The following is a 23,283-nucleotide window of genomic DNA, read 5'->3' as shown; positions in this document are numbered from 1 at the left end:
TCACTACTTCCAAACATCTCTGTCAAATATTAATCACGATCCAATTTTAAGGGCAGGCATAACATTTTGGGGATGTTGGTCGTTAATTTTTGGACACTTTCAGGCCTTCCTGTTACAACAGTGCTCAAAACCAAAGCTTGTTTACCTTTTTCTTTTAAAAGGTAGCAATTAGGAAGAAATTTATTTTAAGAGGCAGTAATTAGGAGGAAATCAAGGGACGAGGATTACGAAGGCCTATGTTATGCTGTGCAGGGCACATGTCCTGGAATGAACTGGAACAGCTCATTGAACACAACTCATCCAGAGCCCTTATGAAACTTGGTCTGTTGAGTTTGGAGAAGTAGAATGAGAGGGGACCTCACTACAGCCTACAGCTTACTTGTGTGGGGAAGCAGAGGAGAAGGCACTGATCTCTTCTCTGTGGTGACCAGCAACAGAGCCCGAGGGAATGGCCTGAAGTAGTGTCAGGGGAGGCTTAGGTTGGATATTGGAGAAAGGTTCTTCACCAGAGTGTTGTCAGGCACTGAACAGGCTTCCCAGGGAAGTGGTCACAGCACCAGCCTGACAGAGTTCAAGAAGCATTTGGACAGTACTCCTGGGCACATGGTGTGACTTTTGGGAATGTTCTGTGCAGTGAGCGGTAAGAGTTGGACTTGATGATCCCTGTGGATCCTTTCCAACTTAGAATCTTCTGTGACTGTGTGGCAAATCCCCTGGGCAGGCGGCGGTGCCCGGCCGGGCTGCCGGCGGTGGGCAGGACGCGCCCTGCTCAGGGCTGCCGGCCTGCCGAGGAGCCCGCAGCCCCGGCGGGGCTTTGAGGCACCGCTCAGGCTTTAGAGGCGGCGAAACAATCCCGTTGTCACAAGCAGCGGCTGCCACAACCCCTCGCTTTGTCAGCGAAGGCAGCCCGGGGCCGTGGCCGGCCGTGCGCTCGCCCTGCCCCGCGGGAGGGGCGGCCCGGCCGGGCCCGGCCTGGCGCGGCGCTCCGAGGGTATTTATAGCGGCCCCGGCAGCCCGGGCACAGCGGAGGCTGCGGCAGCGGCCGGGGCACAGGGGGCCGCCCCCGCTCCTCTCCGGGGCCAGCGCGACGCCGGGATGGAGGGTAAAGGCGGGGGACACTGCCCTTGTCCCTCCTGTGGCCCCGCTTCGGCCGGGCTGCGGGCGGAGGGCTCGGCACAGGCTGCGGGGAGGGAAGCGGAGCGCTCTCTGCCCCGATCGGCGCGTTTAACACTTTCCTCGTCCTGCGGGCCTCCTGCAGCCTCCCCATGGCCGGTAATCCCGGGCTTGGCGGGGAGAGGCGCCTCGGGGCAGGGGGAAAGGGCAGGGTCGGTTCGCAGCGCAGGTGGAGGGCTGCCGGCCTGCGGGGCATCCTCCTGAAACCTTCTTCTGTTACAGCGCGGCAGCAGCGTGGCCAGCATGGCTTAATAAGGTGCAGACTTTGCAACAGTTGTCATAAAAACATTGCAGAGCAGTGGGGTTTTTTTTTTGTTGAAATAAGTGATCTTTAAAGAGCGGTGCCTTTAGTTTAAAATTTTAATTTTTTTTTTTTTTCATCAGGCACCAGAATAACATAGTGATATATAGCAATATAGGGATTTGCTTTGGAACAAAAGGTCTCAGTAAGGGAGAAGTTAATCCTGTTTTGTAAAGGTATTATCAAGTTCTTTGCCCGCATGAAGAGGAAGGCCTTACATCATTAATGAAAAGTGAACGTTGACCATATATTTATAAAAGCTGGGACTGTGGATGAAGTATGGCTAATACAAAACACTGCTGGAGGAGCTTAGAAAATGCAGAGATTAAATTTGCAAGGTTAAGAAAGGAGGAAGTCCTTGGTTTTGTGAATGGAAGCTGATTGCTAAGTCAGAAAATAGTAAAAGTGTTTGCAGATGGCTCTCCCCCCTCCCACAAGATCAATATTCTTGATTAGAATTTCTTAACTTATCTCAAGTTGTGACTCTCTTATGAAAACCGTTAAAATAGACTTGAGACCTAATAAATTTCTTTTATATTTTACCCTAAACATGGATGAAACAGTGAAAAAAGCTTTTATTCCCAGATTGAGAAATCTCTTGCATTTGTGGGTCATCCAAATTATTGAAATTATTGGCATTATATTAGTTAAAAAAATCTCTGAACAAAATCGTATTTTTGAAAGAAAACTGCATAAACTTAATATTTTAAAAACAGTGGATCCCTTTTTTCTTTACTTGATGTAAATTGAAGGAGCATTGTAAGGTTACATGACAGTTCCGGTGTGTAGTAAATATGTCCTGGTGCCTGTAGTAGTTTCAGGCTGTACTGTAAGGACAGCTGTTCTACCTGAGTAGCAGGGGTAGTACTGTATGAGTGACAGCAGCTCCCAAAATCATTTGCTTCAGATGCAGCTTATATTTATATCCTCTGCCTAAACAACCCCAAAGATATTCTGGCAGCAGTCACTAAGACTGAGATCCTGGTGGTTTAGCTGGGTAGTAACATTCTTGTTCAAATTTTGCCTGTTGTATGCTACCAAAAGTACTAATTTCTTTCCTAGTTTCCTTCCAAAACTATTGGCTTTGGCTGGTAAGAGAGAATGTGTCTGGTGGTAATGTGATCTCCACCCTTGTTGCTGCTGGTTTTCCAGTCTCACCTTATTCATGAGTAGCATCTGTTATTTCTTTGCACTTTCCCTCTCATGAGGAATCCTTTACTCTCACAGACCTCTCTTTCTTTTGTCTTCGGTGATTTGCGGTGTTTTCTGCCAAGTTCTATCTGGTGAATGAGCTTCTCCCAAGTGGGATGGTGAATGAGGTTAGGCTACATTGTAGACTTCTCTAGAAGCTCAAATTATTGTAGAAATTTGGCTCTGTGGTTCTTGCTGTTGTACAACTTTGCTGCCTGCTGAATTTTTATTTTTTCATAAGCAAATGTGAGTCCATTGTTAAAACTAGACCTTCTGAGCTGATCAATGCAGTTCTCCTTGCAGTACTGATATTATGGGCTCTTAGCTTTTAAAGTCCTATTGGAAAGCAGCTGGGAGAGAGGCTGAAGGCACCTGCCTGTTGCAGCACTAGCATTGTGTTTGCTTTGCACAGCTGGAAAAGTGGAGTGGAGACTTGAACGTGCAGAGAGTTAACACTTGCAGAAGCTGCTGGGTGAGCGCAGTGGGAGCCCTCTGAGGGGTGATACTGGGTTCTTTTCCTTGTTGTATTTTTTTTTCCTTTTTAAACCCCCTCAATTTGAAAGTGACCATTTGAATTTCATCTTGCTGATTGCTAATTGAGCCTAATTTCTCTCAGATATCACCACAGTCCACAAGGGAAGCCTTAATGACTATGCATGGATGAGTAAAAGGATTTTTTTTTTTGGCTATGCTTTCATTCACACAAAATCCTATTAATGAGAGGGGACCAAGTTGTAAATTCCTACTCCTGGCTGCAGAAAGGGATCTTCACTGCATATATACTTCAGTCATTTGGCATCAGGGTAGTTTTCCAAGGTTGATTTGGCATGGAGAAAGCTTGGCAAATTCTGTATTTGGAGAAAAAAATATAGGTGAGCTATTTTCTCTGGGGCATATATCTGAGTGTGCTAAGCAGAGTTTCAAGCAAGTTGCTAGCTCATCAACAGTCAGAGCTGGCAATCACAGGAGGAAGAGAGCAGCCAGCATTTGTGCTATATTCTGCCTTTAAAATTCTAAATTGTTGGTGTCTCAGCCTGTATTTGGTATGAATGGGGAGTTATGTGGTTTTATGCCGCCAGCAGACTGGGGAGGTGAGCTGGCAAACATTTTGTATAAGGTGTTGCCATGTCAAGCAGCTGTAATGTGAAGCGTGGTGAAACACCCTGGGAGTTAGGGAGACTTTAAGGCGCTGGTAATGTGACACTCAGGTTAGTATTTTGGTCAGAGCAGAGGGATAGGATCTCTCCTGTGTTTTAAAATCTGATCTGATAAAAGAGGTACTTGGATCTTTCCTAATATCACTTCATCAAAGGAAGGGAGACATCATTTTGCAAGAAATGAAGCTTGCATCAAATAAAGCCATTCTGAGTGAGTGCATTTGTGGTGCTTTAAAATTACTAAGAATTTTCTTGGCGGTTAATGAACATTTAGTGAAGAAGCTTAATTTGACATTTGAGAAGTTCAGTAAATAACTTTTCTATCTTGATTAAGGTGTCTTTTAAACTGTCACTTATACAACCAGGAATTGTCACTTTTTAATGCATTATGAGATCTCGTTGCATACTGATTCAGCTATTATTGCCTATTAAACAGTTTAGATTTTGTTTGCCTTAATTTCCCTGCTCTTGACTATTTTAAGCTGCCTGCTTCTTTAAAGATCATTTCTATTTGCATAAGCATTTATTACGTATTCAAGACAGAAAAAATGGACACACTGAAGTAGATGTCTGTATTTCTGACTTCCTCCTATTCTGTGATCCAATTTGAGATGGTTTTTTATGCTCATCCCAGATGTTTACCTCTTCAAGCTTTGCAGAAATCAGAAGTTAGATTTCTTACGGACTTTTTTGCTTTGTCTTGTGCCACAAACTGCAGAGGTTGTAGGAGGCAATTGTTGAAAGCATTGATAAGTCCAGGATACTCATCAGGACATGGCTAATTTTGGGCCACTTCCTCCCTTTTGTTCTCCCATCTGTGCACACAAGTAATCTTATTTTGGCATTACTGGGCTTTATACATATGTAATGAGAGAATAATAAATTGAAAAGGCAAATTGTTGTTGCCTTGTAGCGCATCAGTAGTGGTTATTTCTGTTAATAATTATTGTCAGACCTCATCTAAGGGTAATAAAAGGTGTCTTTGACCTGATTCAAATGTATGAATGTCCATCTCTGTTACCATTTCTTGAGTATATGTGATCTTTATTTTTTTAATGAACAATTTGTCAAGTGTCAGCAAATAGAATTGTCTTTCAAAGTAAAAGCCACTGGACCAGAAGCTTTTCAGTCTCATGAATGTCACGAGAAAGGTGGTTCTTAGTGACCACAGTCTTTTGTCAGCAAAGTAGCAATGACTACAAAGTAGTTGGTTAAATCTAGATAATTTGAAATGCTTGTGTCTCTGAAGCTTAGCTATCTCTGCCCTTTGTCACATCTTATGTATGCTGAAAAGCCTTATAAATATGATCTTGTCCATTGGCAAATGTCAGGGTTTCAACAGGAAATCTTGTCTTAAAGTGGCTTGGCATCCCTCTGCTGGTTACACTGCAAGACAGCTTGCAGGGTCTCATTGAGCTGCTTAAACGAATTTTTTGCAAGCAGCCGTACTCCATTGTTCAGGGATTACTGAGGTCCCTTTGGGGCCAATATATCATGTTAAAAAGCTCTGGCACCAGCCTGAAGGGGAAAGAGCACGTGACAAATGCTGTATGTACCTGGTATTTGGTTGCAGTGATAACGCTGAGGTCAAATGACTGATTTAAGTTTTGACATGGTCCAAACAAACAAACCCCAAACAAAATAAGGTATCCATTTTCTGGGTGCAGTCAGGCTACAGGCAGTGTGGTGGCTCTGTGTGGGTTTCTTTCAGCTTGCCATTGCTGAGCCCTAGTGTGCACAGCAGGATCACATCTGGGCTTCCACCAGGCACCATCCAGACTGATGCTCTAGAAAAGGACTGCTAGGGTCTTCTGCTGGCCCCTGCCAGTGCCATGCAGCAGCCTGGCCTCTTGCAGCTCAGGAGTGCTTTCCCAAAATCTGGTAGTAAACCCATGGTGGGCACGACCTGAAATGGTGTGTCCAGAGCCCTGCTGGGTCCCTCATCTGTGTGACCAATCTCTGCTGATGTGACCAGCAGTGTTATACCAGCCTGGGCAGGGCAACTTGCTCCATTTTGAAAGTGCATTGAGCTACTTTAAACTACTTTTACATTGAAGTGATAGGCTAATAAATGATGAATATCTATGTAGGAACTAGTTCAGAGAACCTAGTGGTCTGGAAAGTTACATTCTGATTTGCTATGCACTAGCTTCCCCATGTTAGTAAATAAGGGCATATGTCAGAGTAGTGTTGTGGGCATGAGTTATTGAACAGCAACTGGAAATCCTTTGTAGGAAGCATAAAATATGGAAGTGTTTATGATATGAAAAAGTGAGAGGAAAATACTTGTTTTGACTGTAACTTGAATGTGCAGGTAAAACTTCCGAAAATGAAATTTAGACTTTTCATCTATTTCTACATTTTAACTTGCACTGAATCCTATTAAACTCAGTTTTATAAGTTACTGCCTTCTTAGTTGATTTTTGAAAGACTGGAGCTAAAAGTTGATTTTATATTATGATTAAAAATATAGTTCTTGCATGAAATTGCAGGCTGTCAGGAACCCTTTTAAAACAAGTTGTAGAACTCCCATTTGGATAAAAAAAACTATTTGTGTTTTCGTTTAATCTTTTTTTTTTTCCACTGGACCATAAAATTCTCAGGGATTCTGTATGTTCTATGTGGGTCACACCTGTATTCATCATTTCTGTTTGAACTCAGCCTCCTGAAGTTAACTCTTCTATACCATACACAGTGGTTTGATTTAATGTTGCAGATTCAGTCACTTTTCCACTGAAAAAGGAATGCCCATTAGATGTTCACCATCAATGCACAACTTTTAATTAAAATGAAAAGAGTTCTGTTTCTCAGATACTGCCTACACTGTTAGCAGGTGTTAAGTGTTAGAACATGTGAGAAAGAATCTCACTGGGGTCAGGGAGTTGGGATTTCCATTCCATAGTTGGCATTTGCTGTTTCTCAGTTTTGCAGCAAGGTGAATTCCAATTCTCCACAGCCTTTCTTCCTAATTGGAAATGTTACAGCACAAATCATTCCTGCACTTATTGGTTGGGGCAGGCATTGCAGAGTTGTTATGAAAAATTAACATCAGTTCCCAAGGACTGGCTGCATAAAAATGTCTGAATCCTATATTTTAACTTTTACTTGCCCTTTTTTTTTTTTTTTTTTTTTTTTTTTTTAAGCAAATCCTGCCTAGGACAGCACAACATGACATGTTGTGAGCATTCAGCTCGAAAGAATCCCTCCTCAGAGCTCAGGAAATACCTCTGAAAGCAGGACCTCTGTCCTAGCATGGTCCTTACATTTCCTGTCAGATATTCCTCTCTGTGTCTCCTCTCCTCATTTCGTTCTCCCAACCTTTTCTTTAGGAAAGGGAAATTCAGGTGTGGGATGGAGAATAGGATCCATTTGTAGTGCTGTTGTTGTTCAGTGCTAGCAGTGAGCTCAATGAGCCTATTCAGGGGTTTTGGAGCCCAGACACAAGCACTTTGTTTTCCTTGGGTCCTTCTCTATAAAGGTCACATTTGCCTTTTCACAGTCAGAGGATTCCTGTGTGGGGGTGGCTGCTGCTGACCTTCTGAGGGGAAGTACCCAACTTGTTCTCTATCCACAGGCCTGGTCCATAAATCTGCAAAACAAGAATATGTAATATAGGGAGAATTGCATAAGCCCTACCATACACATGCCCACTCCTTTTTTTCATATGGATACCTTTTCCAGGACAACAAGTAATTTTATATACTGGATTTTAAGAAAACTGCATCTCCTTTACTTTGCGACAGGCCTGGGAAATCAGTTTATGAAGAAACAATATGTTTTTGCCCTAAGACTAGAGTGGTTTTACTTTATTCATATGTACAGAAAGCAGTGATTAAAGAAACAGAAGTGGCTTTAAATATTGTTTATACCAAGGGACTCAAATAGCTGCATAGTGTGGGACAAGTATGTTTTAATGCTTTGATACATGATCTGGCACCACAGTAATTCATTAAACATGGTGGAGTTTTGATACTGAAAGCACTTATTTTCTTTTGCTGGACACACTGAAAGAAGACCCATGACTAGATCATACAGAATGAGAAATTTAATTTTTTTTTCTGATTAATGCTGGCAATTACTACTGCATTTGTTGCAAAGTAGAAATAGGCCTTTGGTCAAAGCCAGATTTTTGCATTCCCCCAAATAGTCAGTGGGGCTAATACAGTATAAACTGGACAGGATTTGGCTCTGGCATTCAAACATAAGCTACTCTTTCACAAGAGCTCCCTTTTGTTTCCTCATTTACCTTGTGAGCAGTAAATCTTTTTGATAATTTCATGCTACTCTCCCAAATATTGTTAGAATGGGCCAAGTACAATGCTTCAGTTTCTTTTTATAGTGCAAGGATTGAGCAGTCAAATATAGAAACAGATGAAGCTTTTAAAATATATGTAGTACTTACATAAAGATACAGAAACATCTGAAAAAATGTTTATTTTTTCCTGTATATTATTCTAACTCCAATTAATTTATGTTTGCTGCTGGGAAAATAATATTGATCATAAAAATGAAATGCTGGTTGGAAATACTTAGGCTTCTGTAATAGAATATTTCTTTCACGATGAAATATGAGAATTATGTGCTTGATTTTGCTGCTGCTGAAGCCAGTGGCTAAATGCCCAATTGCCTTCAACTGGAGCAGAATTGAGTCTTCTCTTTTGCAGAAAAATATCTTTAACAGTCAGTAATTCTTAATCTCTCTGTTAAAGCACTTCAATTTGCTAAATTTTTAGTTCTGTTTCAAGCCTGGAGCCATTTGGCTGAAATGGTATTTGATGTATTTTCTGGAAGTCTGTTTTCTGAGTCTGCTTCAGAGTATGTTTCTGTATTCTCAAATAGGAAAGAACATATTTATTACAGTCACATCTCTAGATGGTTTCCCTATCTTATCTGAAAACAAAAGAGGTATATGTGACAAGATGCTCTTTCTATGAAGTGAGCTCTCCCACTTCGGAAAAAGTCATGTTCCTTTAGTGCAATCTGATGTGTCTGACACAGATATATAAAAGGCCCAAAATTTCTGGAAAATAATGTGACCATTTGATGAATGATTTTTTTTTTTATAAGACCCAATATGTATCATCAATATAGTGTGTGTTTCTTAGCTTGGATGCTGAGCTCTGAGAATGTGTTAAAGGCATCTATTTAATTGTGACATAGAAAGTGAACTGGAATCTTTCTGGAGGTTAATCTATCTAAAGCATAATAAATAGATAATTGACCTCTTTTAAAAATGTGATAAAAAGAAAAAATATTATGGAATTTCAGATGTTTATCATCTACTTAGTTATCCTCTTCAGGGTTTTACTGCAACCAAGAGGACACACAATAATTTTTTGATAGTGAAGAGTTTGATCATCTTATAAGGATTCAAGAAGTCAGATAAGTACAAGTAGAAGATTAGGTATCATCAATTGCAGAAAGATCATGAGGGATGAGAAGAGTGTATGTATCCAGTAGTGGTTTCTGAAACCTGAAAAATGTGTGAAATCTTAGAAAAATATGTGTGCTTGGGGCTTGATTTAACACGTGATTGTGAAGTAAGTGCTAAATTGTGAAGTTTCTGCTAATTTCAGGTAATGGTTTTATGGTATAATCTGGGGCATAATTCGCTACAAATTCAGGTTGAAATTATAAGTGATAATGAAAAAAGTTATTGAGGAAGTGGTAAATAATTGCAAGGAGTATTATTCGATGAATTAAAATATGGGCAGAGTTACAAACTCTTTGCTGGAGCTTTACACAGGTGAAATGCTGTTGAAATGAAGTCTGTCTTACATCTCTTCCTTCTAACCTCTCTGCTTTGCCTTTCTTTCACAGGCTGTGCTCAAGTTCTGAAACAGATATGGAGATTAGGGATAGACCATCACCCATTTTCCAGATCATATCTTCCTCAGGATCCAAAAAGGATCCTAGGGAGACTGTAAAACTGTGTGTAGAGATGAACAGACCTGCTTCAAACACAAGCTGTTAGACCTATGACTCGGTTCCCTAAAGACCTGGTAGAAAAAGTAATGTAAAGTTCTGCTGTTGCAGAATTCCTGTAAAAAGATCATTGTAAAGTCATGGAAATATTAGTATCTTATCTCTGTACGAAAGTGACAGGAATAGGGAGTTACCAATAGAAATCTTTTTCACAACTCTGCTTCTAGCAGAGATTTTATGGAGAACAAAAAAACCCCAAACCAATCCACCAAACAACAACAAAAATACCCCAAACCAACAAAAAAAAGGAGTTAAAGAATTAGTGAGTTCTCTTGCTCTGCCATCAATTCTGCTTGTAACCAAAGCAGGTATCAATATCTGTGCTCTGCAATAGATATTAGTCTCCCACGGAGTTCTTTTTTAGATCCTGTCCTATTTTTCATAGAAACAAAACACCTTTGGCATACATAGAGATCATAGACCCTCCAGGTGACGTTAAGGTTGAAATTCTTTTTTGTACTTATGTTAAACTCTGAATAGTACTTATGGCAGCTATTTATGCATCAAATAACTAAGTCTCAACACAAAATTAGTCTCTGTTCTCTCTGCCCAAAGCCCTGATGCCTTCAATTTCCTGGTAATACCCAGGGTTTTAAATCTTATAAAGTTGACCTACTAGCTTGTGTTTCCAGAGATAAGCATCTAAGACTTTTTCAAAGCTATGGTTTCTTTACAGTGCCTCTGCTGTGGTGTGCTGGAAAGCATGATGAGAACTGACGTTTTTGATGTCTGTGATTTTCCCTCTTTGCCTGTTGAAGATTTAATACTGTTTGCCTGCTTGTTCTCCTTCTGTCCAGTAGGAACATTTCTGCCTTTACTATACCAATGGGCTGAAGGCTACTCTGTTCAGAAAAATTTAGTATGCTGCCCATTTGGATTAAAAATAGAAGTAATTTCAGAAAGGTGAGGGGAGGGTGTGTGTGTGTGCTATTTTTGTTGGCAGCATTATGAGAAGTGTGACGTCCCATCTCATGTTAGAATTTTGTCTTGTTTGTCATATCTCCCCTGATAAGTCAAAGTGAACTGAATAGCTTCTCTGAGTCACCTGAAAATAAAAGCTCATGGGATTATCAGGGTTTCTTTCAATCAATGGACCTTGAAGTGATGTACATTTCTAAGCATCACTGTTGTTCTTCTAAGTCCTCCTGTGCATGAGGAGCTGTAATTATGATAAACATGATGAATGTGTCGGACTGCAGTGCCCTGCAGTCCTCTGGAAATTCAGTTGTTTAAACCTGTGAAAGAGCCGCCTGTGTTCTCTGCTTTGCAAGTGGAGCAAAAAGTAAAGCAATAAGATAAAGCTGTTTTGGACACAGAACATACACTCATTTCTCCATACACCCCAGCCTTGCCCCATCCTCACTGTAAATGAAGACAACCATGGTGGCAGTGCTGCCTGGCTCCATAGACCTCAGCTATTGTAAAGCAGGATCAGTGAACAGATACTGCCTGTAACCCAGATAATTTGGTTTCAGTAGTTACTGCTTCTCCTTTCAGCGCGATACTGTTTCAAATATCTATTCCCTCCATATCTCCAAATGTCTCAATTTCATCTTCATCCTCATGCTGGTGAAAAACAGAGTCCTGATCTTGCCATACGAAATCAATACATGAAAGAGATACGTAGTTGCTGCTGTTGGCCAGTGTCTCACAAGCATCTTGGATGAGCTCTCTGGGGTAATGCGAAGGTGGAAGTAAAAATGTGTTAATGGAGGAGAGTATGTCTCCTGGGTAAAGGTGAGAGAGGGGAAAGAGATCATCACTGGAGAAAGGAATCAACAAAATAAACAAGATAATTTGCCTAGCAGATTATTGTAATTAGTGACTGAGGGCACTTAATGGGATAGGGGCAGAAAGAAGTACGGGTATGTGGCATTGAAAGGGTTTTTTTCCAGGGAGTGTGGGTCAGTGAAGCACTCTGCAAAGAATGCAGAAGACTCTGAGCAAGGGGACTGGCTGATGGGAAGGAGCAGCATAAAGATACAGGACACAAAGTTGAAAGTTATTTCATGAAAAATTAGGAGCAGAGGGATGGCTTGTGGAGGGAAACATTTTCAATTAAGAAAAATGCCCATTTTCTTTATCTGTATTTCTATTTGTACAGCTGTAACATGTTCTAAGCCAGAACTGTATTTTCCTCTGTGTTTGGAAAGTCCCTTGCATGCTTTTGTATGTTAGAGGAAGCAGTAGGTACAATACAAGTAGACTGTTATTGCCTGCAGAATAACAGTCTATGTTTGAAGTAATCTGTTTGGGTTTTTTTTGTCTGTAAAGATTCTTCCACCAAAATCTGGGATTTTTGTATGGATAAAAAGTCCATGTGAGGCTTTTCTTAAGTTGACTAAATCTCCAGCAGGGAAAGAATATTTTTTTTTTAGTTTATTATTTATTTATCCTTGCTTTAATTATGAGTTATTTCTCTTACAGTTGGTGTTTGCAAGCAGGAGATGCTCCAGAAGAAGAATGCTGTTTTGGTGGATGGGGTCATCCTAAATGGTCCAATAATGGACTCAAAAGCAGGAGAGAAGTTTGTGGAAGAGGCATGTAAGATTATAATGGAAGAAGTTGTCCAGAAAGCGGATGATGTAACAGAAAAGGTAAAGCCATAGAGTGTTGTTGAGACTTTGTAGTGAAGGTAATGAACAATAAATCTATTTTTTATAAGCTCTATTTTATTGCACTCTAAGTAGCCTCAAAATCGTTTCTAGTCTGTGCTTGGCTCCAAAATAAAATATAGCCTTACAAATTAATAAGGAATATATAATAAAACCTTCCAATAACATAAATTAGCATACATATCTGCCAGCAAATGATTTTTTTTTTTTTTAATCTCAGAATGCAAAGGTCATTTTCTTTGAGATCACAAATGACTGTAGTGTTTTTCATGTTTGGAGTGGGGTTGAGTTATTTGTTTTCTCCTCAGAGGCACAGACGTTGGAGAAGGAGGATAGTGGGTGTGGTACCACCATGAAAGGACAATGTTATAAGATTGCTGTGGGTTCTGCAGAACCTGCTTAAGAGGCTGTATGGGAAGAGGTCCTGCAAATAAACTGTGCTTGCCTTTGGGCATGCACTGCTTGCTCCCACCCCTTGGCAGAGCAGCATCTGAAATGCTGTGATTACAAATCCTTAGCTAGCAACAGAATTTGAGCTGCAGGCTTATTTCTTTTCTGCCTTTCAGCATTTCCCACTCTAATGTTTATGCTTGAGTGTTGCCTGAGACATGATAAAACCAACATCCCGTGAGGCCAGCTTACTGGATCTATTTTCTGATGGCACACTGCCCTGCCATGGGAAGTTTTGTGAAAGCAGAGCTGAATGGGGTGATTACTTTGTACTCTATAACCTCTTGCTCCTGGCTAAGCTGTTCACTGATGGTGTCTGACCTGCTCCCCATCACTAGGTCTGTGAGTGGCAAGCCCCCGAGAAGCTTAAGCAGATTCTTGACCTGGAGATGAGGGACACTGGAGAATGTCATCAGAAGATCCTGCAGCTCTGCCGTGATGTTATAAAATACAGCGTCAAAACCAGTAGGAATGGGGTTTAAGCACTGTTGCTCTGCATGCTAACTTTGATGGGATAATCTTTACAAACCTCTGTCACCTTTTAGGGAACTGGGAATGTGAGTGTTTGTTTCCCTTCTGCCTATACAAGTGTGCAAACAGTTGCTTTCCTGAATTCTGGTCACCATAGGCTTGACTAATATATGTCATAATGGCAAACTTATCAAAAGTAATTAACGTAATGTCCTTTGCATTAATAGTAGATTCTGTCATTTTGAAGTCTTGGGAAAGTCATCTAGACAAATGATATAACAGTCTAGCAAAACAGGCAGGAGAAGGACCTTTTTGTGTGATTTCCTGCTGTCTGAGTGATGAGATTTGGAGTCACCATCATTGCCCTCATATGTTCGTAGTGATGAAGATCCTCGATTTATTATTGTTCTATTTGAGCAATAGTCTTGCAGGTTGTTAATTTGCTGATAGGCAGTAATTCCTGTTCCAGACACCATGAGAGGAGAGCCTGCAGTGTTTCAGAGACAGTACACCACAGCTCTGCAGGATTAGTTCTCTATAGCTAACCTTTCTGCAGCGTGTGCAGGGTAATTCAATCTTGGTGAAAAGGGATGAACAACATCTGTTCAGGAAATGGCACTGTGAATCTGTAGCTCAGGATTTCAGATGTTGTATGGCTTAGGCTGTATTTTGTTAAGTAAGAAAGACATTTGATATAGTTTGTTGTGCATTTCTGGGCTGCATTCCCTGCTACAATCTCTGTTGCTGCAGAGTAAAACTGTAAAATAATTTTGAGAGGGAGCTTATGATTTGAAAACCACATCAGAGTAGTGATACTGATCTGCAAGGGTAGTGTACTAATAATATGCAGATATAATTACTGAATTAGTGAAAGACATTCTATTTATATTACTTTTGCAAATTGCCTTTAGATTATAATATGTCACCTTAGAAAGGATGTGGTATATAAAAATATGCTGTGCAAATAGTCTTTAATTTGAGTATAGACATTTATTGAAGCCCTATAATATAATATAAATATAAATGGAGCCATACTGTTTACGTAGTTTTGCATGTAAAAATGCTGTGTGCTGTGGATTAAAATTTAGGTGGTGACCCCACTGTTGAACAGAGTTGTTTTTACAGTCAGCAATAGCATAGAATTTTGTCAAAATTACTTATATCTCAGTGTTTAAAGGAGGGTAAATAAATTCTCTTCTCATTCATTTTAAGTGTGCAGCAAAATGTTCCAAGCTGTTAGACTGCCTCTCTTTCTTTCTGTGTTGAAACTCTGGTGGGGGAAAAGGCACAGCTGCTTGTGATCCTGTATTCTATGGCTTAGCAAAATTTGGCTGAGCATCGACTGTGGCATCTCAAAACCACTGTTTAAAGGCACTATGTATGCTCAATTGTCAATCCCTTTTATTTTTGCTTTATAAAACTTGTGAACAACTCACAAGTATTCTGTGCACCACTTGCATTTCTCAAGACATATTTTGAAGCTTGAAAGTGCTCATTAAATTTACTTTCAAAGGAATGTCTAACTTTAGGGAAGGACAGCAAATCCAGAGAATACTGGGAGAATGGAGTCAATTGTGGTTTGCAATGGCCAGCATTCAGCTGAGGGGGAGTGTGATGTATTCTCTTTTCTGGTATATCCTGTCACTTGCTTTTCATCTGTTTTTGCAGATCACCCGAGATTTTTCAATCAGCTGTATGCTGGGATAGATTATTACTCGTTAGTGGCTCGTTTCATTACAGAAGCACTGAACCCCAGTGTGTAAGTGTGGTTCTTTGTCCTCTTGATGATGAATTAGTATGCTTTTTGAAATAACAGCTTTTTTTGCTTCCTTGCTTCTGATTTCTGTTTTCAGTGTTATAGAAGAGGCAGGAATTGTGCAAGACTTTGGGAGAGGAAACCCTCTGATTTAGATTGGCTGAAGTTGGGGTTTATGAGGAGAGAGTTTTTTTCAAAGTTAATAAACCTAGAGTTTTATCTCACATAGTACATAAAAATAAATTAATCAGACTTAACTGAGTTGTTCATTCCTTTGAGGCATTCTGCACACAGTTGACTACAAATGGTTACCTATCTACTGTTAACTTGCAAATGTAAAGCTGAAATTTAAGCATGTGACCTATATTAATAGAAAACTCTGGTGTATTACTTTGAGAGTGAAAGTGTCAATGAGATCCTGCCAGAAACGAATCAATTGGTCTATTCTATCAGATCCATAATGTTTTTAGTTTAGAGTCCTACTGCTGGTGGTGATCACCTGCTGATAGATTAGAGAAAGGTGCAAGAAGCCTTTATCTAGTTTTAGCAATGCTCTGTGCCATGAGTTATGTAGTTTTAACACCAATTATCATACTGTAATTTCTCTTCAGATACACATATGAAGTATCCCCTGTGTTTCTGTTGGTGGAAGAAGCAGTCATCAAGAAAATGATTGAATTCATAGGCTGGGAAGAAGGGGATGGTATATTTAATCCAGGTAGGAACAGTTCAGACCTCAAGCTGCCTATAAACTGCCTAATACCATTAATTCTATAAACATTGGAGTCATACAAATTGCATATTTGAAAATGCATGCAAAAGTGTAGTGATAGACAAAAATATTTTATTTCTAGGCTTATCTTATGTGTTTCTAGTAATAAATTGGCAATTTTGACCAGTGAAAGAATGAAAACACTTCTACATTAAACATAATTATATGGAATTATTTGAAATTAATTGTTTGTAGCTGATGCCCTTCCTGACCTTATTAACAATACCAACAGCCCCATGGGAAGAAGTCAACTGAGCTGACAGACAGGGACCTGATTTATGTGCTATATGCCAATCCATGGTGCCTGAGGTCTTTGTATCCTGCTTATGAACATGTTCTTAACTCCTTTGAATTTTTATAATTTTATTAAATATTATGATAAGGCAGGCCAAACAGATACTTCTTAAGCTGCTTGATAAACCATATGTTTCAAATGTTCTGTAAGCCCACAACACTGAAATAATGAAGCATAATGGTGATATTTCACAAATTATTCAGGTAACAAATAATTGGGATAGTTGTGAAGGTTTTAGATCTATTTTGGGGTGAGAAGAGAAATTAAATGAGTACATGAGTTTAAACTCCCTCTCCCAAACTGAAAGAAAGTCAGTAATTCTAGCCTACACATGAGTAGTAGAAAAATAAACAAGATAAAAATCCCTATTTTTTAATATATTACTGGTACGGTTTTCTTTTTCACATCAAATTGGATGTGTATTTTTGGTAGAAGCCTTGCTTTTACAGAAGAATTTCTGGCTTAATACTTAGTGATCTACTGAGAGAAGATAAATTAATTGCCCTTGTTTTGGTTCTAGTTTTATGTAAGGGTTTTTCTTACTGCTTTGGTTTTGTTCTTCTAGGTGAATAAAACCTGTCCCGAGTGAATAAAACGTGTCCAGATCTTACCTTGCAGATCTTTCAGTTCCCACTCACTTTGTTTATTTTTGAGTTGTTTTTTTTTTTTTTTTATTTTTCCAAAGATTTTTTTTTCTCCCTTGGTCCTCTGAGGCCTGGTTGCCCAAGAGATCTCCAAGGCTCCGAGCTTGGTGCAGGCAGCTGAGCTTGTTCTGCTGCAGTGTAGAGGGGAAGGTGCTGTGCCAGGGTTTTCTCTGTTGGGAAGGACTGCTTGGGCACAGCTCTTACTCCTCAAAGAGGAAAATATCCCCAAAGAGCATCCAAACAGGCTCTGCTTCCATGCCTGCTGCAGAGCCCAAGGTTCATTTTATGGATGTAGCCTTCAGGGGACGAAATAAACTGTGATGGATGCATCACTAGGATGCCTGTGTGGTTTGTTTTTCCCTTAATAGGTCAAGCTCTCAGATGCAGGAAAGGTACTCATACTGTGGCTAATACAATATTTGTATGTCTCTTTTTGCAGGTGGCTCTATTTCTAATATGTATGCTATGAACTTAGCAAGGTACAGATTTTGCCCTGAGATAAAGGAGAAAGGGCTCTCAGGTCTGCCAAGACTAGTTCTGTTCGCTTCAGAAGAGGTAAAATGAAAACAAAGAAAAGCTTTTTGAACTTTATTTTTTCAGTAGCTGCAAAATGATATCATTTGCATATCTGATGGGGCACTGGTAGAATAATTCTGACATCAGTTTATGATATGGAGTATTGGAGCCAAGTGGAGAAGTCTTATGGTAAATTTCCCTGCAGAAGCTTTCTTGCTTTCAGAAAACAAACACAGATGTTGCTGCTTTGAAAACTGCTGATACAAGAACAGGTTGTACATGGGGCAAACCTGAAGCAGGATGCATGTGCTGTATTGTGGAGGTCTGCAGCATTTGATTTCCCACAGCATAAAGTCTAGCAGGAACTGTAGGTGGGTTTTGGATGTCAAAGGCTTTTTTCTGCATGTTTAATTTGTACTAAACTCAGTACTTGTGGGCCTGTGAGATGGCTCTCTGCAGCTCCCATTTTGCCCTATGTCTGAATATACAGATTGGATGTTGTACAGAGTCAAACCCACCATATGCCTCTCAGAAAAAAAATTCTGGACCTTTAGACATTTTTCTTTAAATAATTGAAAATACCTGGCCACTTCTTAAAGTTTTTGAATAATATCAATCCAAAATGCCTGTGGGAAATTGAGTTACATTCGTACATTTATTCTGAAGGTAGATTTTGGAGCCTTTTTTATCTTCCCTGTCCCTTCAGTTTTCAGAATTTATCATTTGATTAGTGTAGAGTTGTTATTAATTCTGACTCTACTATATAAAAGCCCCAGTGGAAGCCTGCACAGAACCTTGTTGTATTAGAAAATATGGACTTACTAAGATAATTTTAGCTCAGACGTTTATGCTCCAAACAGTTTGCAGTGCAACTAGATGAGAGGCTTATTTTGAAGAAGCCTGAGGGATGAAAGCATTGTGTAAATTTTCCAAGATAACATGTCTTTTGGAACTGAGCCCACATGTTCTAAGTAAAGGTGGTTTGTTTGTTTCCCCCCCCCCCAAAAAAAATATTTTCTCTTGTTTGCTTTCTTTTCTTTTTCTGAAAAGTGTGTGTATGGAAATACATGCCAGTTCGTACTTAATCCCTCATGTTACATCTTCAAAATAGTTAAGGAGGAAAAAATGAGTTTGAAGCAAGTTCCATAAATGCTTTTGAAGTAAAGCCCATGAAACTTTCATCATGAACTAACATTTTATTTCATTGCATTGTTTCACTACAACATATTTTCTTACTCTGAAATAAGCAAACATTTAAATTCATGTCAAAAGAAATTTTAATTGTCTGCCAGAATAAATTTATTTTTATGTCTTTGCTTCACCAGGAAGACCAAAACCATAAAACATAAACTTGACAAGGAAAAATAAATTGGTAAATTATTTGTAAGGCCATGCTTTTGATCTCTAATACTTTGTTTGCTTCAAACAACTACATCGTCTTTAGTACTCAATAATCATTTACTGTAAAACTGATGCTTTTAATAGCCAGATAGTGTGACTATTTTCTAAGATCACTAGTGTTTATTCAGTGTTATGAGGGAGGAAATGGGCATATTCATTTATAATTATTTTGAATCCACCTGTACTGAGTCCAAGCTAGATGACATTTTGGAAACTTTTGTTCAGATAAGCCATGTTGAGAATATATGTAATCAGTAGCCCACACTTGAGTGGAGTACGGAAGCACTGGTGTCATACAATCCTAGTTCTTTTATTATTGTTTTTATTTTGAGTCTTATTTAACATTTTGCACTTTTGAATCACAGAACCAAGGAATCATTTAGGTTGGGCAAGACCTCTTAAGATCATCAGGTTCAACCTTTGACTGACCACCACCTTGTGGTCTGGTCACCAAATGCCATGTCTGGTTGTTTCTTGAACACCTCCCGGGATGGTGACTCCAGCACCTCCCTGGGCAAACTTCCAATGCTTAACCTTTCCTGTGATGAAATTCTTATTGTCCAGCTTGAAACTCCCCTGGCACAGCTTGAGGCTGTGTCCTGTCAGTGGTTGCCTTGGAGAAGAGCCTGACTCCTCCCAGGCTACACTCTCAGGCAGTTGTAGAGAGCAATTACCTCTGTTCAGGAGAGCAATTACCTCTGTTCAGCCTTTTCCCAGGCTAAACACCCCCAGCTCTCTCACCCACTCCTCACAGGGCTCACTGTCTAGATCCTCCACCAGCTCTGTTGCCCTTCTCTGGACATGCTCCAGCACCTCAATGTCTTGTAGTGAAGGGCCCAAAACTGAGCACAGGATTTGAGATGTGGCCTTACCAGTTCTGAGAACAGGGGAACAATCACTGCCCTGGCCCTGCTGGCCACACTACTGCTGATACAGGCCAGGATGCCATTGGCCTTCTTGGCTACTTTAGCACACACTGGCTTGTGTTCATCTGGATGTCAACCAGCACCCCTAGGTCCTTGTCCACTGGGCCCCTTTCCAGCAATTCTTCCCCATGCCTGTAGTGCTGCCTGGGGTTGTTGTGACCCAAGTGCAGGACTGGGCACTTTGACTTGTTGAGTGTCACACCCTTGGCATTGCCCATCAATCCAGCTTGTTCAGATTCCTCTGCAAATCCTTTCCTATCCTTCAACAGATCAATTTCCCACCCAGCTTGGTGTCATCTGTGAGCTGCCTGAGGGTACACTCAATCCCCTCATCCAAACATCCTCCATTTTTGTTGGATTTTTTTGTTTGTGTTGTTTTAACTGAAGAGGTTCCTGGAGAAGCAAATTGTCAACCCTCCCAACAAAACGAACTTGGAAAAGTAAAACAAAACTTGGAGAAATTAACAACCTGAGTTTATCTTCATCAAGAATCAGGCATGAGCATTGGCATGGAGAAGCCATGAGGGTATAATGAACAGAGTATTGATAAAGAGTCAAAAGACATGACTGTTCATTCAAGGCCCTTGTGCCATTTTAGGCCTTGGCTGAAATAAAATGATTTTTGCCTTGACTTTCTAAGTCTCTAAGTTTCAGTTTGGCACTTGTCAAGTTGAAAGAGTTGTCCTGCTGCAAAGCAGGGGAATGCACAGACTTTCAATGACTTATGTGATCTGAGGCTATGTATTTTTGTATGTTCTTGGATAATATAAAGATGTATATTTAATGCATGGCCCACCTAAGGTCCTCACGTATTCTTCTTGGCCTTCAGGAATAAAAAGGCTCCTTGTTCCTGTAAGCAAATGCTTAGATATTCAAAGCTGTGGTGATATGCAGTGAACACTGTTTATGCTGCTACTCTGTAATACTTTTTGCTGGACCATAGCAGTGTGATTCCCCTTGAGACAGGAGCAGCAGAAGAGTAATTGTTATATCCCACTTTCTGGAGGCATAATTTGTGGTTCTGTAGGAGATAAATGCTGTTCTAGTTATAGATATCAGCCCACCTTTTTATTCCCTTTTGCTATCTGACTCCCATCTAAACTTTATTCTGGCACAAGTATGTGCTACATTGGTCTGAAAGGTAGAAATCTGGTAAATTTGAGGCAAGTAAGGGTAGAAGAGGATCTGTAAACAGTTGAAATGTACATGCTGATGTGAGCAGTTTTTTTAGATTAAATGAAACTAAATTCCTCCCCAGTGCAACTTGATCATGAAAGTAATAAAGCGAGAGAACACAACATTAACTTGTCATGTTGTCCCCTGTTGAAATTATAACAGACAAAAACGGGTAATAAGGTAATAAAACAATCTCATAATAAGGTAATTGCTTTATGCAATCATGTTTCTAGGAAACTTTTTAAAATCAAGAAAATACAAATTCGTCTTCTGTTTTAATGAGCAAAGCTAGAAAGTACCTTGTCTTTACAAACATCATTAGGAGATGAAAACTATGTCTAGATATAGGTAAAATAGTACAGCAGCACATCTTAAATGCACCAATGTTCTGATTTGATCTTGTGCTCTGAGATGGTAATTTCTTGCTACAAAATGGCTACAGATTCAATAATTTGTCCAAAGAAACTGTGAAAGACATGCCAAGAGTAACCTGAACTCACAGTATTTAAAATAATACTTTTAATCTGGATATTTCTTTCTCCGTTTTTTGGAAAGGGAACTATGAAAAGTGAATTAGTTGGTGCTCTTGTGACTGTAGCTGCTAAAAGCTCTTTGGTATATTTTTTCTTAAAATGATGCAATGCAGTTTAGCATAATGGCTTCTAAGAAGGGGGAAGAAGTTCTTACATGTTTTCAATCAATATAACTGAAAGACCTCTTTTTTCACCAAAGAAAGCATATCCTAAGTCTATGTAGTATTATGGGTCTTGTTCTTTTTCTGTCCTAGTGAAAGACAGAATTTTCCAAGAAGTACAGAGGTTCTTCTGAAGGAAAAATAATTTCTCTTGCAGCCTGTTTGTTTTTGTATTCCCTCTGTTCTTCCTTCTCTTTTCCTCAGCTTTTTGGTATAATCTCTCAGGTACTCAAGCCTCTTTTATCTTTCTTCCAGTATCTCATGCCATTGTTTATAATAAAATATATATTTTGCCGATTGTCTGCTTACTAGTATTCTGAATTTGCAGGTCTTATTCAGTTTGGAAGGATCTGATTATTCTTGGTGATTCATACCTTTCATTTGAAAGTAATGGCTAGAAATCAGTGATTTCTGGCAACTTGTATTTGAAGTGATTCACTTGTCAGTCAAAAACATCTCCAAACTTCTGCTGAACAACACACTGCCACTTACAATCATTATTACCTTTATTGAAGTAATGTAAGACTAATTATCCACCTATGTATGTTATTATTCTTGCAACAGTCTAAATGACTGAGCCCTAAAGGCCTTGTGGATGTGTCATGTTATAAATTAAGCTTTCTTAAAACTACTCAGTAGCTTCATGTCATTCTATGCCTTTGTTTAAAAAGTGGGTGATGGTGGGGGAAACCTCTTTGTCATAAAGAAAAAGAGCCCTTTGAGATCATGCATCTCATCAAAATAAGCGTGACAGGCTTTAATATCCTTAATATATTCATGCCCACACATTAAAATGTTGTACATTTTTCTTAATTATGTTCTGCAGTAACTGCATTTGTGTGAACTCTCAGGAAGAAAATGGAATTAATTAACCACCTGGCTTCACCTCCTGTATGAAAAGCAGCAATTTCAGACATCTTTGTGTTTGCTGGAGTATGCTTCATTTTAACCCTTCAGTAATAATGTGTAAAAGAGACAATTTTATTTTTGTGAGGAGGGCAGTGATAATCCAAGGGTTGGATGGTCTTGGTTCTGAGAACTCTCTAGTCCTACGGGATGGGGTGAACCCTCAAAGGTGACTCCACTGCTATAAGTGGGTAGTTTTGATGTCTAAATACCTTTGGGTTAAGGAGGTTACTGTATCTTGAATTCCCAGGCTAATCTTGAACACAAATTAAGCAGAGATCAGTGTGCTCTTGTTCTGGAATAAGCCAAAGTGCTCTTGTGCTGGAATAAGAGTATCCATAGCAGAGCAGGTCCTTATAAGGGCGAATGTTGGAAATATGGTTAGATAAACCATTACTATTTGTTGAAAAGAAAAAAGTTTGTAAAAAGTATATAGTGGTCTGTGGGCTTGAATAGAATTTTCACCTTAGTCATTTTACCACATTCTGATTAAATAAACACCCATTACTAAAATCCTCTTTTGCACTCCACAGGCTTCATAGTCTGATGCCCTTTATTCAGTGCAGAGTGAGAAGTGGGCTGCATGTGTCTTTGTACTCATCCAGATATGTCTCTGTGATGAGACTTAGCTAAAATTCTTTGCTAAAATAGTAACCTGATTTTCTGAAAAATGCAGACTGGTCCACACTGGAACCTTACGCAAAATCCACAGTAAATTATGAAGATGTGCTGAGTCCTGTCTAAGGTCTGCTTGCTTTCACAGTAGTTTCTAAGGTTCACAATCATATGAACTACACACCATCAGGATTTCCAGATCCTTTTGCAGAACCAGGATGTTGAAAGCCTTGCAAATC

The 23,283-nt window shown here is 39.6% G+C and overlaps 1 protein-coding gene across 1 annotated transcript in view; it reads left to right on the top strand.

Moving 5' to 3' along the window:
- The first annotated feature begins 11,187 nt into the window (after positions 1-11,187).
- GADL1 (glutamate decarboxylase like 1) overlaps positions 11,188-23,283 on the top strand; it is a 71,965-nt gene continuing 59,869 nt past the window's right edge. The window contains exons 1-6 of the mRNA XM_058800518.1: positions 11,188-11,227; positions 12,220-12,404; positions 13,211-13,337; positions 15,012-15,102; positions 15,711-15,817; positions 17,250-17,365. Of these exons, the coding sequence (XP_058656501.1) occupies positions 11,188-11,227; positions 12,220-12,404; positions 13,211-13,337; positions 15,012-15,102; positions 15,711-15,817; positions 17,250-17,365 (666 nt within the window). The remainder of the gene's footprint in view (positions 11,228-12,219; positions 12,405-13,210; positions 13,338-15,011; positions 15,103-15,710; positions 15,818-17,249; positions 17,366-23,283) is intronic.

The sequence above is a fragment of the Ammospiza caudacuta genome, chromosome 1 (assembly GCF_027887145.1).
Source record: "Ammospiza caudacuta isolate bAmmCau1 chromosome 1, bAmmCau1.pri, whole genome shotgun sequence".
In the NCBI taxonomy this organism is placed as follows: domain Eukaryota; kingdom Metazoa; phylum Chordata; class Aves; order Passeriformes; family Passerellidae; genus Ammospiza; species Ammospiza caudacuta.
The sequence above is the reverse complement of the archived record's forward strand: the minus strand, read 5'-3'. Positions and strand labels throughout refer to the sequence as shown.